At 40.6% G+C, this 18,970-nt stretch overlaps 1 protein-coding gene across 2 annotated transcripts in view; it reads right to left on the bottom strand.

Moving 5' to 3' along the window:
• Positions 1-18,970, bottom strand: part of LOC122076842 (ubiquitin carboxyl-terminal hydrolase 26) — a 61,532-nt gene continuing 42,562 nt past the window's right edge. Inside the window, exons 10-16 of one of the 2 annotated variants that reach the window (XM_042642430.1) lie at positions 15,047-15,118; positions 14,316-14,546; positions 13,574-13,837; positions 1,765-1,906; positions 1,391-1,476; positions 1,257-1,307; positions 1-344 (exon numbers count right to left, since the gene is read on the bottom strand). In XM_042642430.1, coding sequence (XP_042498364.1) covers positions 1,287-1,307; positions 1,391-1,476; positions 1,765-1,906; positions 13,574-13,837; positions 14,316-14,546; positions 15,047-15,118 — 816 coding nt within the window. In that variant the 3' untranslated portion in view covers positions 1-344; positions 1,257-1,286. The remainder of the gene's footprint in view (positions 345-1,256; positions 1,308-1,390; positions 1,477-1,764; positions 1,907-13,573; positions 13,838-14,315; positions 14,547-15,046; positions 15,119-18,970) is intronic. The other variant, XM_042642431.1, reaches the window with a different exon arrangement.

Below are 18,970 nucleotides of genomic sequence, written 5' to 3'. Positions count from 1 at the left end.
TAAGAAATGCAAAATCCTTCCCAGATGCGAACTTAAATATGATTCCCATTTGTTAACTTCTCACCATCTTGGTGCTTCCTTACCCAAGCTTGCATTTGAGGGCAAAAACTTCTACTACACTACTTTTACATTAAAAAAAAAAATAGCATTTGGTTTATATTTCTCATGACAATTTCAGGGGAATATAGCTTGTATAAAAAGGGCTGTAACCCAGTGCAAGTCCTGCCAAAGATACAGTTGAGTTTCTACAAAAAATTGAGACAGGATCTCACCAACAAAATAAGAAACACCACATTTCTTGGCCAGGTGACAGGACGTAGCATTGCCTTGCATCGAAGTTTTAACTGTTTCACAGCATATTACATACAAAATCAATAACATGGTGGACGCAATGAAAAGGATTCCATGTACACTACTTTCCAAGGATCATAAACATCACAAGGATCACATATATATATATATATATATTAACATTTGGGGCATTGAGCAGCAAATGGCTTGGGCAATTGCATTGTCCATTCGTTCAAAACTCGGCATTTAAACAACATAAAATGGAAAACATAAAAGCCTAATTCTGTTGGTCCTGAATTCTGTATTCCTCAACAGCCACGGCATAATCACAAAGCACAAAAAGTAATTGAAAATTTCATTTAACCGACCAATTCATTTAATTTCAATGTGAAAACCACCTCTTGCATGGGGCTCAATACCAAAATGGAAACAGACATAACGATATTCTGACCAATTTACGACTCTGATGGAGTTCTACTTTTGTTCATTATTCTTTTGGAAGGCCTGGGCCATGTTGACAGTGCTCAACAGAATGGGCCCATTTTTGGGCTTATATAACCGTGCAACCTGAAATGTTTTGAGATCCAGTCATTTGGATGGAGATTCCATTACCAAGTTGAATAGTTTTCAACATATTCCATTCCTCCGGCTCTGTTACACAGAATTCAGGTCTGGCAGTGAACAGTAACAAGAAGTCCCAACAGTTTTTGGAACAACAGTGCAATGTAAATTCTCTATGCTAAGCTATTAACATGGCATAGAGCAACATTTTATCAGCAGTAGCATCGAGCTAACTACATTTTCCAGGATTTTTGGACAAATCTTCGCCTGGGAATTTCATAACCACAATAAAAAAAGCCCAAGGGATGAAATTCCATCCACCAGTGACCAATGACCCTACTAGATATATACACAATAAACTGATTAAAATTGCAATAAGTTGGGGCCCAAAAATACGATATTACCTCCATATATCAGGCCAGTGCTTCAAAAGATTACCATTCCTGTACCAATAACTAAAGAGAGTATGATGTTACTCAAAGGCCCATCTTCCCCAGTAAACCAAACGATAGAGATCAGAAGCATTATCTTAAATGACCTGTGTCGTGATATTTGATGTCAGAAGTGTTCCCCGAAAACCTTCCTCGACTGGCTGAACCTCCATCTTCTGTTCTGACAGCTCATCTGCAGAACATTAGGAAGAATGATCAACAAAAAGCAGGCTAGAAATCTTTATGCAGTCTCCAGTTCATGCAGAAGAGATAAATATGCAAATGCCATTATACTGTCAACCCCCCCCCCAAAAGAGATATCAAAGATGTCTACCATACATTGGGAAGCAGGCACACCATGCAAATGCATCATAGGCTAGGTCATCTTCATCGTAGCCCCTTTTACCTCTATAACCTTAATTAACATATTAAAATAAGAAATACCCAGAAGTTCATGCGGATGATGATGATGCCAATTTACCAGCGATGTCCCGATTCTCGTGGAGTTCCGAATCTGTAACCCACAGAACATCTCCGGGAAATATATTCATGTCAGCCAGAGTAGCAGATTCTCCATCAATTACACTAGAGCCTTTGTGAAGTATTTGATTCTCCTTGACAACCTGTGGATTTTCCCAAGTATTATATAGTTCTAGCAGAATTCAACTTTCTTACCGCATAGCAAAATCAGGAAGAACAACGATAGGCAACAAGACAATTATAGCAGTTGCAATAATAGCAAGGAAATGCTTCACACCACAAAATGAATATTTCAATGAAAAATAAAATACTACAATCGCAAGAACAGAGAAAAAGAGCCTGGGTTTTTCCTTCTTTTCTTTTCTTTTCTTTTACAAGTACCAATGTATGGAGCAAGCAAGAAAGAAAAGTACACAAGCTTGAGGAAGAGGCAATGTAAAGCTAATATACCACAGCAGAAAGAGGCCACACCTACAATAGTCTACACTGCACAACAGAACATATTCCAGTAAGTATAAAACATAGTGCTACCACGAAAAAAGAAGCAAGAGCATAGGACAATTCCACCTCGAGTTTTCAACTGCGGCTCAGAATTCAAGCTTCTGTTCAACAGTTTAATGTTGGGGGTTTAATGGATGGCTTATACGATCTTGATGCTATCAAACTGTGATGGAGTAGCCTTCGAGAGAAGAGGGAAAATCGTACAAAAGAGGGAAGAGGTCACACACCACGCACAAATTCACTAATCAAAAAATTAAATTCACTCTAAAAAATAAACATTGAGTTATGCAAGTATATAAAGGGAAAATAAAAGACTACTCCTACTTAAACTCTAATACTGAAATAAACTCCTACTTAGACTCCAAACATAAACCTACTTCTCTACCTCCTACGTATCCTACTCAAAGACAAATAAAAGACAATGTAAAACTTACTACCAGCCATTGTTGGACCAAAAACCTGGGCTGGACCGGTTCTTCTTGGCCCTTGGCTTCCACAGTCGGTCCTGCTAGTCCAACCAGGTAAGTGCAACTGTATCTACATGAGCTCTCCCCTTCTGAAAAGAAACTCGACTCCGTCGAATTTAGATGAGGTCCAAGAATGCCGTCAGAGTCGATGCATTTGATGAGAAAAGTACCGTCTTCTTGAGCTTAAGAGGGGGAAGATCCTTTGCTGGAAAGAACTTCATCTCGAGGCCACCATGCTGAAAAGTGTGCATTCTCATATCCATAGTGATTGGCTTTCTTGTCGAACAACCATGGGCGACCTAGTAGAATGTGACAAACTTTTAGAAGGAGAACATCACATTGAACCTGATCAATCAGTCCACCAATAGAATATGTGAGTAAATACCTTTCATGAATTTTCAGATTATTGTTCACCCACTCAACCTTGTAGGGGTTCGGATGAGGCTCAGTTTTCAGTCCCAACTTGCAAACAGCATCTTCAGCAACATTGGTACAACTGCCGGGGTCGATCATCATATTACACAAACTGTCATTGCATCGCACCCTGATTTGAAAGATACTGTTACGAAGCCAATCGTCCTCCTCAGGAATCTTCTGTGTAGTCAAAAGAGGACGAATCACATAGAACGGTCGAGGTTCACCATCACTATCATCATCATTAATCTCATTAGGATCATGATCACATTCAGCCTCCAGATTTACTATTCCTATTTTTGGTTGCTCTTCTGGTGCATAAGGTATAAAATTGTCTTTGTCAATGTAGGCTAACTGGTTAGGACATTGATTAGCACTATGCCCGTACCCCTTGCATGAGAAACATTGAATAGCCTCCTTTGGAAATGCTAAGTTCATGTCATAATCACGCTGAGGTGAGGAGTATGGCTGATTAAGTCGTGAAGATGACATGTCTGAATCACGACGAGGTGGAGAATACGGTCGGCTAGGTCGTGAAGATGCCATAGATGAAGCACTAGCCTATGGTCTCCTGATTGACTTTTCCTGTTGAGATGATTGTGGCTGAATAGAATTAGAACCCCTAGGGAAAGCATCTGTAAATGGCCACCGATTGTATGGACGTTTCAGACTCTCCTCAACCTGATATGCTACCTGGACAGCGTCTTCCATTGTAGGCAGTCGGCTAGAGGCAAGGGCAGCACTAAGTTGAGGGTGTAAATCATTACAGAATTGTGCCACCAATACTTCTTCATCCCACTCAAAATCCGAACGAGTAGCCAAATAATAGAACCTAAGATTCTTCCACAGTCAAATTCTCTTGTTTCAACTGTGCAAACCTGAGATGCATGCGTTGCTTGTAATCAGAAGGCAAGAATCTCCGGTTCATGACTTCATGCATTTCAGCCCAAGTAGTGGCTAAACCAACGCCTCGGGTTCGGTTCTGTTGTTGTTGCTTAATCCATCAGATTCGGGCCGTGCCTTTCAGTTTGGCCTCTGCAAATAGGATCTTTTGAGCCTCAGTCAACCCGTACCATCTGAAAAATGTCTCTAGGCTATGAGTCCAGTCAAGGTACAGTTCTGGATTATTGCCTCCATAAAAATCAAGGACATCCAATCTTGCTGCTCTTTCTGCTCCATCATCATATCTACCAGTTTCATATGGTGGTGAAGGTGGCGACGGTGGTATATGATGTGATGGTGGATCCTGTGGAACGGTGTTGGAAGAATCCCCAGATTGAATGGGACTCTTTCCTTTATCTGTTGCCTCCAAACGAGTAATAGAAGCTTGCATGGATTCCATCATTGTCATAATAGCTTCAAATTTTGCATCAATTTCTCCCTTATAGGAGTTCAGTTGTTGAACAACTTCACCATTGACTACCATGGTGGAAATGAGTAAGATTACACTTGAATATGATGGTAAAATAGTAAATAAATGGAAACTTAAAGGAGAATGACATAATGGTAATTATCTCTTTTTTTTTTTTTTTTTGCAAGGATGCAGAACTGTAATTATTGGAAGTGAAAAAAGGGTAAAAAAGGGATAATGGAGGAAGGGAGGGGTATTCCAAGAAATATAAGATATAAGAAGGAAAAAAAAAAAGAACCAAAGGAAAATCATGGTTTGAGGGTTGGAATACCGACCACAATTCTCTTTCTCCTTTTTGGAGACGGAACCAGCAGCGGGAGTCGGATCCGATCAGGAGCGAGGCTCGCGATGGCTTTGCAGGTATGTGCTCCTTTCTCTCTTCCCGACTTCTCTTCTTCTTCTTCTTCTGTTTCTTCTTCTTTCTTCTTTTTTCTGATTTCTGTTTCTCTTTTCTGTTCTTCTTCTTCTATTCTGCTCCTTCCGTCTTCTCTTCTTTTTTTTTTTTTCTTTTTCTTCTTCTTCCCTTGATTCTGCTTCTCTTTCTTTTTCTTTTTCTTTTTTCTTCTGATTCTGCTGGCTCTTGCTGCTACCCCTCTTCGTCTGACTTCCTTTTTTTGCTTTTTTTTGGGTTTGGCTCGCCTTCCTGCTGCTGCTTCTTCTCCTGCACTACTTTTTTTTTTTCACTACTAGAACCCTGCAGAGAGCTCGATTGAGAAGAGGTCGATAGGGGTTTTTTCCGGCTTCTCTGTCGACTCTCTTCTTCTCTTGTTGCTGTCTCTTTTTTTTTCTTTTTTGATTTCTCAGTCCCTGTAAGAACAGAGAACAGAGAACATGAATGGAGAAGAGAGATGGAGGGGTGTTCTCATAAGGGCCGAAATAGGGAATGGGGGAGAGAATAAGGGGTTGCAGGGAGTGGGAATGGGGGAGAATAGGGAGTTACCAGGAGTAGTGTGGGAGTTGCAAGGATGAGTTGTGGGATGAAGTGCTTCAGTAGAGCAAGGGAAGGGATCCTTCGGCTCTGATACCAAATTGATGGAGTAGCCTTCTAGAGAAGAGGGAAAATCGTACAAAAGAGGGAAGAGGTCACACACCACGCACAAATTCACTAATCTAAAAATTAAATTCACTCTAAAAATTAAACATTGAGTTATGTAAGTATATAAAGGGAAAATAAAAGACTACTCCTACTTAAACTCTAATACTGAAATAAACTCCTACTTAGACTCCAAACATAAACCTACTTCTCTACCTCCTACATATCCTACTTAAAGACAAATAAAAGACAATGTAAAACTTACTACCAGCCATTGTTGGACCAAAAACCTGGGCTAGACCGGTTCTTCTTGGCCCTTGGCTTCCACAGTCGGTCCTGCTAGTCCAACCAGGTAAGTGCAACTGTATCTACATCAAACTGCCTGTCGCTTTTGCTACTTCTAGTGTGTCCGAGCTCTTCAGTGGAATTTCCATTTAGGACATCTCACATTCCAAACTCCAACATATGGTTTCCGTTTGCAAGACTACCCCTCTCAACTTGAGATTCAGGCGTTTTGAGCTTGGAAAAAATCACTGTATAAATTCTTTGTTTTCTCTAGTTCATTCTAATGTTTGGGGTCATATCGTGTCAAAAATCAGTTTGGTTTTTTATATTATTGTCACCTCTATTGACGATCATTCTCGAATGAAATGGTTATATCTATTAAATGATTGATCTAATTTGTTTATCTACTAACAACAGTTTTATCATGAAATAAAAATTCAGTTTGGTGTGGCAATTAATGTTCTTCTCTGATATTGTTTTAGCGTATATACCCAATGTGAAATATTCGAATATTGTTCTGATCATGGCATGATACATTAAAAAAGTTGTACATATACTCCCCAATAGAATGGTGATGCTCTAACTACTCTTCCATTGACCGTGCATCCATAAGTGTGAGGTTCATTTAAAAAATTTGAGTTTCCAATCACGGCACGGGCTTGCGCTAGCCCGTAACTTGACTCACCTTTGTTTTTTAGATAAATAAATAAATTTATCACCAAAGCGGAGAAGAAAATACAAGAAGAAAAAAAAAGGGGGGGGGGAAGGAGGCTTAAGCCAACAAGGAGAAGCCAACCCCAGGGAGAGCAAAACAATACAGCATCAAAAAGCTAAAGCACCAACAGCCAAAGAAGACCAAGGGAAACCAACAACCAAGGGAAGAAGGGAGGCAGCGAGAAGAGATGGGGGGCTTCAAGTATGGGGGATGGTGTCAATTTGAAGGTTCCAGGAGACAATGATATGCCTTTCTAAAGGAATTTGGTATGGGACGTGTGGAGGGATTGGATTTTGGAGGTAACATCAAAGAAGATGGTTGTGCAAATCCTGCCCGAAGAGAGGGAGTTGGATGACCAGTTACGGATGTTGTGCTCTATCCAAAGGTGGTTAATGGTTGCAGAGAAGACAAGTCTTCCAATGATATCACAAATAGAGGAGCCCACAAATGTCATGTCAATCAAAATTCATTCCCTATCAAATGGGAGAATAGGGCTCCTAGAGGGCGAGCATCGAGAGGATAGTTTTCCAGACCGAGAGGGGGTAAGAGAAGAAAAGGTGGGAGATATCCTCCGAGCCAAGGGGACAAAGGCATCAAGATGGATTTACAGGGATGTGACGGTGGATGAGGAAGGATTGGGTTGAGAGGTAGTTGGAGAGATATCTCCAAACAGTAAAGCTGTGGCAGGGAATATGACCCTTGAACCAGACGAGACTACGCTAAGGAACAACAGGGCTAGAGGATTTCACAAAAGACCAAGCAGAGGCAGAAGAGAACAACAACCCATTGGAAGAGGGGAGCCAAATGCATTTGCCTTTCCTGCCTCCATGACCAGGGGGAATGGGAGGGAGAGAAGACCAGAGGTCCGCAAGAGGGGGCAGGAGAGGGGGAACCAGCCCAGGGGAGAAATAATAAAGGAAACAAGGGAGAATTTAGGAAGGCCAGAGGAATAGATGGTCCAAAGAGTGCCTAGAGAGAATGCCAGAAGGGTGTCAGTGGTCCATCTAGAGGGATGTAGACTGGCCATTGCCAATACAAAAGGATATGGCATTAAGGGCCAGAGGCCTAAGGCTAAGAAATTTTCGCAATATCTAGGAAGCATCAGAGAGGATGGGGGTAGTCCAGAGAGTTGTGAGTAAGCAGAAAGGAGTGGACCCAATCAACCCAGATGCTTCGCTACTTGGACACATTTTTCCAAATGAGCTTCAGGATGCCCACAGAGTTGACATCTTTAATTCTCCTGATACTAAGATCTCCTTCTTTCTTAGGCAGACAAACCGTCTACCACGACATAGGATGAAGGAACTTAGAGGTGTCGGAACCCATCCAGAGGAAGAAGCACAAGAGGTCTTCAAAAGATTTGATAGTTGAAGTCGGGAGGACAAAAATACCAGACCAATAGAGGTAGAAAGATTGGAGGACAGATATGATGAGGGTGAGACGCCCAGCATAGGAGAGAAACTTACCTTTCCAAAGTTGGAGTCTCTTCCAGAGGAGATCAAGCACTGGGAAGCAATGATGGGCAGAAAGTCTAGAGGAGATGAGAGGGAGGTCTAGGTATTTGACAAGTATGGACCCAAGGAGAATCTAGTGATGCCAAAGGAGATGTGATTGAGTCTCAGCAGAGACTCTAGAGAGAGATTAGATTTGAAGAGGTTGATATGGAAGCTCGAGAAGATTTCAAAGGAATGGAGGACGCACATTATGGTAGAAATGGAAAGGAGGTCGGCCTTGGAGAAGATCATGATATCATCAGCGAAAACAAGATAAGAGAGACCGAGGGATTTGCATTTAGGGATAGGAGAGACGAGGTGGAGGTCAATGGCGGACTGGATGGAGCGCAACAGAACTTCAAGAGAAAAAGAGAAGAGAAAAGGGGACAGAGGGTAGCTTTTTCGGATACCACGGCCAAAGGGAAAGTATCCTGTAGGACTACGATTGACTAAAACAGAGATCGGGGGGGAGTAAATGCAGCAGTGGATCCAGTGGACAAAGGAGAGGTAAGGACATCTGGAGCAGGGCTTTAGAGATTAAGTCCCAGTTGAGAGAGCCAAAAGCCTTGTAGAAGTCAATTTTGAGGAGAGCAGAAGAGGAATGAGATTTCAGATCAAATCCCCTGACAATCTCGTGGCAAAGAATGATATTTTCCGCTATGCTCCTACCAGCAATGAAAGCAAATTGATTAGGGCTCACAAGAGAGTCGATGATTTTCTGAATCCTATTGGCTAAGATTTTGACAATGAACTTGTAGAGAAAGTTACAAAGAGAGATTGGTCTGAAATCATTCATGGAGTCTGCTCCTTCCTTTCTAGGGATGAGACAAAGGAATGTATGATTGATTCCCCTGATCTGAGTTGGATTATAGAAAAAGCTCCTTACAGCCAAAATGAGATCATTGCGAATAATGTCAACTTGACTTGCCTTACTAGACTAGACCTTAAATTTTTAATCAAAGGCCTACCTTCATCCTGAAGACCGCTTGATTTATACGAGCAACTCATGGATTGCCTTCAACATGTTTTTAAGGATCTCTTTCCCCTGTTGCTTTTCAAATAGCCATCAGGGACCTATAACGGGAAAGAAAAATGGGTGTTTGAGGAAAAAACAGCATTTGTTGGAAGTTACTCGCTCTTTAATGTTTCGTATGTATGTTCTAATGTTTTACTGGAGTAATGTTTGAACTACTTATTTGATAAATCGTATATTATATGCTTTGCTTGAAAATCAATCCCCTTTTACTGTAGTTCTTTCCCAAATCATCTCTGTTTGGCAAGGCTTGTTGGGGCTACCCACTCACCTCCGGAGTACTAACTCCCATATTGGTTTTACAGATAACAAACAAATGGAAATACTAATAAATATATACCAACTTATGTGTGAAGGCAAGTTCTCAATATGACAAATGTATCGAAATCAAGATGCTAGGCCTCAAAACCTCAAGTGTCAAGACATGAAAATCCCTTGAAGATCATGGCAACCTCAAGCACCAAGGACTCGAAGATATCAAGTGTATAAGATGGTGTGAAGATACTAAAGACAATCTACAAGAAGTCAAGTTGAAGACCTAGCTGTAAAGTCTTATGTAATAGCACACAAATTGCACGCACTACACCACATTACATTTTGCATACATGGATTGTAAAGTAACCTAGTGTGACTCTAGGTAGTGCTCATTGACTGTGCCTTTAGACCTATAGTGTGTTGGCTATGCCAAGTCACATCTATTGCTGAGTTAACAACAAGGTCCTTACTTAAGGGTATTTTAGTCATTTACAATGACTGAATCAAAAGACACCTTGTACTGCAAAAGGGTAGAGCTTTGAGTTGTGAAACTCACACAACTTGAATCAGCTCCATCTCCGTATGAGGAAGTTATGGCTGTTTTAATAAAGACAGTCAGCTAGGTCAAATTCCATAAGCCTGCTGGTAACTACCAGTAGAGTTATATTTACATAGGACTCAGCAGACTTTGGCCAAACAGCAGCCAAGTGGTAACAACCGGACCCTGCTGGCACCCTATCGGATGCTAGCCGGATGGCCTGTGGAGTTTCCAACGGCTATTTCTTTAAATCCCAACAGATTTATTACCCCCACGGATGTGTGATCTAGTAACTACCGGATCCTACCGGTGGAGCTAAAAAGTGTCTGTTAAGACACATTTTTTGCTGAGCCTCAATTATATTCTTACACAAATTCAGACCCCTTGATCACCCATATAAATACCCCACTTGTGGCTTATTAAAAACCCAATTAATTCTCTCTTGAGCTTTATAATCAAAGAGCCAAAAGTGAAACAGGTGATTATTGCTTGAGTTCTTGTTTTGTTCTTTAAGCTCATCTTCAAACAAGAACTCAAGTGTTCTATTCAAGTCTTCCACACTACTCAACAAACCCTTTGGAAGACATCAAGGTGCATTAGCTACATTCTCATTTATTGTTCCATACTTGCATTTCATGCACCACACAAGTTAATACTGAAAACTCTCCATTCCACTTTGAATGTTTATATACACATTGTCTAGACTATAATTAGGCTAATGTGTAGGATTCTCTTATCCTTAAAATTGTAAGGTCCCTCTCAACCTATAAAGAGATTTGGAAGGTCCCTCTCTACTTGTGAAAGAGATTTGGAAGGATCCTCTCATCCTGTAAAAAGAATTGTAAATGTGTTTCCTTCCCACCAACTGTACTGAAAGGGAAGAGCTAGCAGAATACCTTACAAGTGGAACTTGTAGGGAGCGGACTAGACCCAAGTTGAGTCGAACCACTATAAATCTCTGTCTTTTGTGATTGTGTTTTTTATCTTTATATTTCGCATATAATTTGAAAAAAAAAAAACCCGGATGATATAGATTTTAAACGTTTAAATTATATAAGACGAAAAATGGTAATATACACATAAAACAATGAAGCAAATTCCATAACCGGAGTTGCGGTCACATATTGTTAGATTCCACCAATTTAAAGTTGGGAATATCTACTTATACACGTGTGCCTTAACAACAAGACGAAAGAATGGCAATTTGCATATATAATGAAATTTAGGCACCGTTTGATAACGTTTCTGCTGTTTCTGTGTCTAGAAACAGCAGAACAGATTTTTTGGGGTTTGATAAACCTGTTTCTCGAAACTTTTTTTTCAGACATAATGCCACTTAAAAACCCAATAGTATCATCGGATGCCCAAAAGGGAGAGACGGTTTGGTTGCCTCTTTTTAGATTTAAATAGTTGCGAGATTTATCAAGCACAAAAACCTTTTTTTTTTCTCTCAAATTCGTTTCTAGAAACGACAAAACAAGTCGGACATGTTTTGTCAAAGTCGTTTCTAGAATTGTAAATATGCATAAATTTTGATTTATGGTTCTAGAAACAGGTGAAACGGAACAACTTTATCAAACGCTTTTTAAGTTGTTTCTCCGTTTCTAGGAACAAGAAAATGCAGAAACGACAGAAACGAAATGTTGTCAAACGGTGCCTTAGTCAATGTTCGGAAATGGATCACATGGGGTTAGAAGTTGAGAGTTGAGAGTTGAGACCATACTGGGATCCAACAGTTTGGGTTGGATCACATGGGCTTCGTCTTTTAGTAGTTGAGCAGTTGAACTGCAGCTGGAATCACATAGGGTTGGAAATTAAGATCATGTTGGGATCCAATGGCTTTTGGGGGGGTTCATCTTTCAACTATTGAATTGTTGCTAGGATCACATGGGTTTGGAAGTTGAGAGTTAAGACCTCTTCGCTTTCACTTGCCTTTGGGCAAGAGTTGAGAATTAATCCCACATCGGGGAGTGCATAGGATTGACAAAGACGACACTGCCATAAAATAGAGGCCATGCTCTTTCCATTTGCATGGTGACACAACGTGGTTATTCTTATTGTGGATGTTGATGGTATTATTCTTTTTGGTAATGATTCTTCTATGATTGAGGATGTCAAGGCGCATTTCCCTCAACATTTTCTGATGAAGGATTTAGGGATGCTCGGATATTTTGGGGGAATTGAGGTTGTTCGTAGTAAAAAGGATGTTAGTTTGTTTCGGGAATTATGTGCTTGATCTTCTATCTGAGACACATGTTGGGCTCTAAGCCCATAGATCCTTTAAAGCTTGGAGTATTTGCAAATAAATATCAGCACAAGCGGATGGTTGGAAAACTTCCTAACTATTACTCGACCAGATATTTCCTTTGTTGGTGGTGTTAAATGTCAGTTTATGGCAAATCCTATGCAGGCTCATTGGGATGTTGCGTGTTGCAGTTTGAGATATCTTAAAGGTGCACACGGGAAAGGCCTTAATTATCGGCATCATGGCTATACTGATATCATAGATTACTCTGATGTTGACTAGGGTGGTGTTGGTGACCACAATTCTACTATTGGATACTAATTGGTGGTAATCTTATTACTTGGAGGAGAGTGCAGAGGCCGAGTATAGGGCTATGACACATACTACAACTGAACGGATGTGGATGAAATCTCTCATTCAGGATTTGCAATTTTTCAGTCACTAAACATGTGGAGATGTATCGCGATAATGAAGTTGCCATCTATAATGCTAGTAATATGGTTTTCCATGAGCAAACTAGACAAATTGAGGCTGACTGCCAATTTGTGAGGAATGTTGCTATATAGAAATAGATCCTTTTACTCCATTTGTCAACTCAGGCAATCAACTTGGCAAAATGTTCACTAAGGTATTGTTTAGGCCTGAATTTATTAGTGGTTGTTCCAAGGTGGGTATGGAAGATGTATCATCTACACCTTGAGGAAAAGTGTTACAGTGTAGTGTGGGGATTCAAGTCATGTCTTTATTATTGTAAGGGTTTATTTGTATTTATAGTAGAGTATCCTTCATAGTAATTTTACTTTTGTGAGTTACAAGTATGTGGACCTAGGTCATGGTAGCCTTATTCTGAATCCTATCATGACAATAGGACTTTCTCCCCATTCTCTCCATTGTGTTTGCCTTTTCTTCTCTTCTCTCCTCTCTCCTCTCTCTCCCCCCTCCTTCTGACTACGTAGGGACTGGTTTTCCAGCTTCTCTATCATCACAGCTTCCTAGCATGTGCAACCAGATAACCAAAAACATGCATCATGACTAATATATATGGTGGTTCAGGTCTATGCACCCCCGGGAAGCTAGTCCTAAGAAAAGAACGGAGGTCACTGAAAATCTATTCCACATGATAGTGCAAATATTACATCGAAATGATATACTTTGCAAACTTTTGTTGGGATATCTCAGATCTTTTCATGCATATTTCTCATACACATATTATTAATATAATATTCAATTTCTTGCTAGTCAAAAAATCATATAATATAGAATACTGAAATAAACTCTAATGAATAGAAGATGGAATGGGATAGGGGACAAACAATTTACAGAGCAATTTGTTAATACACGTCAAACATAACTAAACATAACTTACCCCAACAGATTCCCATGTTGTTAATTATCAAGTGGATCGATATGAATAGCTTACCCCTAAAGACTCCCATATCATCATTTTCAGCTGGTAGATTGATGTAGAGCCAGAAACCTTCAAATTTAGAGAGTTGCCAAAAGATGTCTTCCGAGAGCGTTTGGACATGCGGCGATCTTGTTCTGAAAAGGTCCCAGAAGCCTCTATAATAGACCTTGGAGCTTCCTTACCACGTACAAGAAATACACATATATCCTCATTGCAATAATTAAGTTTCTGCATTAACTCGCAGCTTTCTCTTTCTCCAATGCAATACTCACAGATCTAGCCACATTATAGCACAAACAATTAAAAAATAAATAGAGAAGTCAATGGTTGTTTAAGTTCTTGACCATACACTCAGCTTGTACAACTTATGTTCATCAAGCAATGACATGATGACCAAGGCCATCTAAAGTTACGGAGAGGGAAAAAGAGAAGAAAATAAGAAATGCAAAAAGAGAAACAATTAAACCAAGAAAATTTAGGAAAAATAAGCTTCCACAGTGGCCATGAATCTCCACATAAATAGTAGTTTCATTTTTGCCTCGACCAGACACTTTTAGCTCTTCTCCCCCTTTAACATTAAACCACTAACAACTTTTCAACAAATCAAAAAATACATATTTTTCAGCAACAATAACATTTTAATATTTCTTCCCGCTCTTTCTAACAATACAGGGATGACATTAAACAAGACATTCGATTCTTGATAGTGGTAAAAAAATGTGTCAAATAAATGTAAGGAATATGAGTAATATACCTCTGGAGAAGTCTTGATAATTGGTGGCCTCGACTCAAGCTCATCAATCACTTCATCGTCAGGATTTAGGTGTTCCTCTAGCACTGGCATCTCTTCACATGACCGAACTAATTTGTTTGTCATACGGTTAGTGAACTCAATTTCAGCATGTATACCTTTCGCTTCAGGACAGTCCCACTCCACACAGAAGGATTTCCAGTCGCTCTCTGTGATGATTGTTAAACCATCTGTCTGGAATAGATTTTTTTTTAGAAAAACCAAAAGAATATAATAAGTTGACAGAGCTGGAAATACAAACTAAACAGTTAAGAATTATCAAGTAAAGCTGCATACTAAGTTCAGGAGTTTTTTCAGACATGAGTAGAGATAATCAACAGGAAACATGACCTTTTTTAGTTTAAAAACCCAACAAGAACAACAGGATCAAACAAAACCAAGTAAGAGTTACATAAATTACATCAAGTGTGATAAGAAATCACCACATGAGAACCTAAACCAAATGTTACATGGCACAAAAATAAAAAATAGTTTCCAGCCACTGAATGCTGAAATACCAAAGACAACAGAAAATTTGTGTACTAACTATAACTTCTGGAAGAGAAGAGATCTTTCAACGATATGTGATGCAAAATATTAGTAAAATTTTCGAGAGCACTGGTAAGACATATAAAACAGCATCAACAAAGAGTGAATTATACAGGTGAAAATTTCCTTTTATGTCATGTACTTACAGCAGAAGCCCTTTGAGCGATGACACCTCGTCTGTTAATAAGTTCAAGAGGCCTTTCCAGCAGTCGTAAGTGCTGCAACAAAGAAATTAATGAATGAATAAACACAATCAGCTCAAACAAGCAATAAGAAAAAACCCAAATAATTGCACAATACAAATAGATGTCCCTCTTCGCACCGTAGCTATAACCGCCATTGTTCCAGTAGAAAGCTACAAGTAATGATCAAAAATACCATCATGGTGCCCACTTTAAGTAATGAAAGTTGCTTCCATGTTAAATGGGTTCAGGAACAGGTGGTTCTCAAGTAATCAAATCCACCTATAACCCAAACTGTTGAAGAGGGAATTGTTGGAGTTCATGTAATATATAATAGGGGTACTTTAGGAACTGTCCTTATATTAAGGTGTCTAAAGTTGTTTTCATCTTTGACCTCCATAGGGGGCGTTAAGTAATTTCCCTATCTTAAGGCTAATATAGGTGAGGAGAGCATTCAGCTCACTCACGTTTTGCACTCTTCCATTACTCTCTTCTCTCAACTTCTCTCCTTCTTCCTACCTCTCTTCTCTTCATCTTCCTCCTCTCTAACCCTAATATCCTAACTTCTAACTAGGTATCAAAGCCTAAAGGGGTTTGAGAGTCGACCAAGGTTCCTCCTACTCATTCTTTGAGTCTCTTTTGGAGCCCTAAAAAGAAAAAAGGGTCCAATAGAAGCTATATTATGTAAAGAGATTCAAAAATAAGACTTGATGATGTTCTAGAAGCAAGTTTAAGGTGTTTGGAGAGCTATTGAAGGTCTACAAGGGCTGTTTGAAGCTCACACAGAGACCGCAAGATATTCCCAGCTTTACCGCCAGCCTGGGAGTAAAGTTCTCATTCCTCTCTCCTCAAATCTCGGCGGGAGCTGTGGCTGGGCTGGATAGAGTCGCCCAAGGCTCCTCTTTGATCCCTCAAAAGCTTGGGCTGTACCTTGGAGAGTCGTAGGAACACAATTCATTCTTCTCCTTGCTTCCAGGTATCGATTTTTTCAGTCTTTGTGAGTTGTTTGGGCTGTAATGGCTAGCACTATGTGATTTGGTTGCTTATGATGGATGTTCATGACTCGTATCATGTTTGTTTATGCTCTTGGGAATTGAAGTGTCAATGTCAGAAAGAAGATCAATATTTGCCAAAGGAAGTTTGTGTTAAACCTGTTGAAGGAAACATATATGCTGGGGTGTAAACCGGCAAGTTCTCCTATTGAGCATAATCACAAGTTAGGAGAAGAATGTGGTTCCTCTCTTATTGGTGTAGACAAATACGAGAGGCTAGTGGGGAAGCTGATTTATCTGTCTCTAACTCGCCCGGACATCACTTATGCCGTGAGTGTAATGAGCCAATTTATGCATGCGTCCAAGAGTGGGCACTTAGATACTGTGTACCGCATCCTCAAATACTTTAAGTCCTCTCCGGGAAAAAGACTTTTGTATGCCAAGAACAATCACTTGAGGATAGAAGGCTACTCCAATGCTGATTGGGTTGGATCCATATCTGACAGACAATCTACATCTAGTTATTGTACTTTTGTGGGTGGTAACTTGATTACAAAGAGAAAAAAGAAACAGCATGTTGTAGCTAGATCTAGTGCAGAGGCTGAATATAGGGCAATGGCTCATAGAGTTTTTGAACTTATTTGGTTGTGTAGATTGGTTCTTGAGTTAGAACATGACACTGTAGGACCTATGCGACTGTATTGTAACAAGAAAGCAGCTATAAGCATTTCCCATAACCCAGTGTAGCATTATAGAAAAAAGCACATTAAAGTGGACCGACATTTCATCAAAGAGAAGATTGACTCTGGCAATATTTGCACACCTTTTGTGAAGAAAGGTGATCAATTAGTAGACATCTTCACCAAAGGTCTCATCCCTCACCAGTTCAATACCCTCTTATGCATGCTGGGAATGTATCACATTTATTCTCCATCTTGAGGGGGAGTGTTGGAGTTTATGTAACATGTAATAGGAGTACTTTAGGAACTACCCTTATATTAAGGTGTCTTTAAGTTGTTTTTTTATCTTTGACCTCCATAGGGGGGCATTATGTAATTTCCTTATCTTAAGGCTAATATAGATGAGGAGAGCATTCAGCTCACTCACGTTTTGCACTCTTCCATTACTCTCTTCTCTCAACTTCTCTCCTTCTTCCTACCTCTCCTCTCTTCATCTTCCTCCTCTCTAACCCCAATATCCTAACTTCCAACTAGCATTGGTAAGAGGATGGCACTTTAAAGTGCCTGACAGAGGGGGCAGTCGAGTGATGGCAACCACTCGATCTATTTCGGGCAAGATAGATGCCGACCAAAGTTGTTATCGCCTCTTCAAAGGGGTGATCAAAGGAGCAACTTGCATCATCGCAGTCGCAATAGTTCTAGAGGACAGAAAAGGCGTTGCGATTAGTAGAAGCAGCAAGACAGACCGAAGGTCGGGTTTCGAGTCTCACGACTAGCGATAGTAGCGATAGTAGCACGAGGGTCATTGTGGTTTCAAGTCTCATGACCAGGGGTAGCAGCAGGAGGGACCGAAGGTCCATTGGGATGGTAAGCCTCACAACCAGCAAAAGCAACGGGAGGGACAGAAGGTATGTAGGGGATGTGAGCTTTGGGGCCACAAGGAGAACCCGAGGCAGGTCTGTCTCTCCAGCGGCCTTTTAGGAATCTAATTCTTTGGCCACAGTTAGGGCTACAGGCTCCATGGCCTAAGGAGCTAGCGGCATCTTCAAGTGACGATGCTATCTCCATTACAAGATCTAGGACCTTTGAATCACAGTCCTTGGTATGATGGCCGAACACCTTGCAGATGAGACACTAAGGCAGCCACTCATAGTGGACGTCCAGTTGAAAGGAAAAACCTTCCTCATCCGCAACAGTGACTGATGAAAGGGGAAGAGCATCAGCCAATAATTCGACATAGATCCTCGCAAAGGCAAGTCCATCCATCCTTTTTGTTCGCTCGTCAAAGTAGAGAAGATTGCCAAGAATAGAACCAATGATGCTAAGGCCCAATTCACACCAAAAATGGAGGGCGAGGCAGAGCGATCCAGCGTGGTATGGAGTTGAGGTTCAAATTCTTCAGAAGAAGGTGTTGATCCCATTGTGTAAGAAAGATGGGCACTAGCCAAGAGCCACCTTCTAAGGCCCTCAACTTGTCATCTTCTTTTAAGAATTTTGAAATAAAGAAGCCATTCTCTAGAAGGTAGGAGTCTAAGGTCCCTTGGGGTCTCCAATATTTGCTCAGAGACAATTTGGCAACATTGAAGGGATATCTATGGCCGATGAAGCGGCCAACGAAATAGGTTTTTCCAATTGGAGATCTCAAAGTCCAATAAACCAATTGGACAAAAGAAAATTTGGAGTCTCCAACCAAGGTAGGCGAGAAAGTGGAATGCGTGGGCCTCCCTGACGAGGAAGGGTGAGTTCCAAGCTCTAGGACCAAGGGAGTGGGAGGGTGGTGGAGGGGAATAGAGGGAGAGGGAGGGGACAAGGAGCAGGGGAAGAGGGGTGGGAGAGGGGAGCGACCAGGGGAGCAAGCCTCCATCTCTGAGGTCTGGAAGCTTAAGAGCCACGCAAATAATAGTCTCAAGTGGGACAGGTGATCTGTGATCTAAGGCTGTAAGCATGACCAAAATCTCTCCAACTGGCAAAAATAACCATAGGTGCCATAAATAATATCCACTGTTGACACCAGGAACCCTTTTCCTCACTACAAAATCCTCATTACCGCCAAATGAAAAAATTACCTCAATGCTAGTCTGTCCAGCCTACAAAAAAATTAGTATCCTTGTGCAACAAAACCTCAACTAAACAGAAAAAAGGAAATCATTCTAGGCTTATCCTATGCCGAAAAACTCGACAAAAATCAATAAATAGACTACTCATTGTGACTCAAA

This window comes from Macadamia integrifolia, chromosome 4 (genome assembly GCF_013358625.1).
Source record: "Macadamia integrifolia cultivar HAES 741 chromosome 4, SCU_Mint_v3, whole genome shotgun sequence".
Lineage (NCBI taxonomy): Eukaryota > Viridiplantae > Streptophyta > Magnoliopsida > Proteales > Proteaceae > Macadamia > Macadamia integrifolia.
The sequence above is the reverse complement of the archived record's forward strand: the minus strand, read 5'-3'. Positions and strand labels throughout refer to the sequence as shown.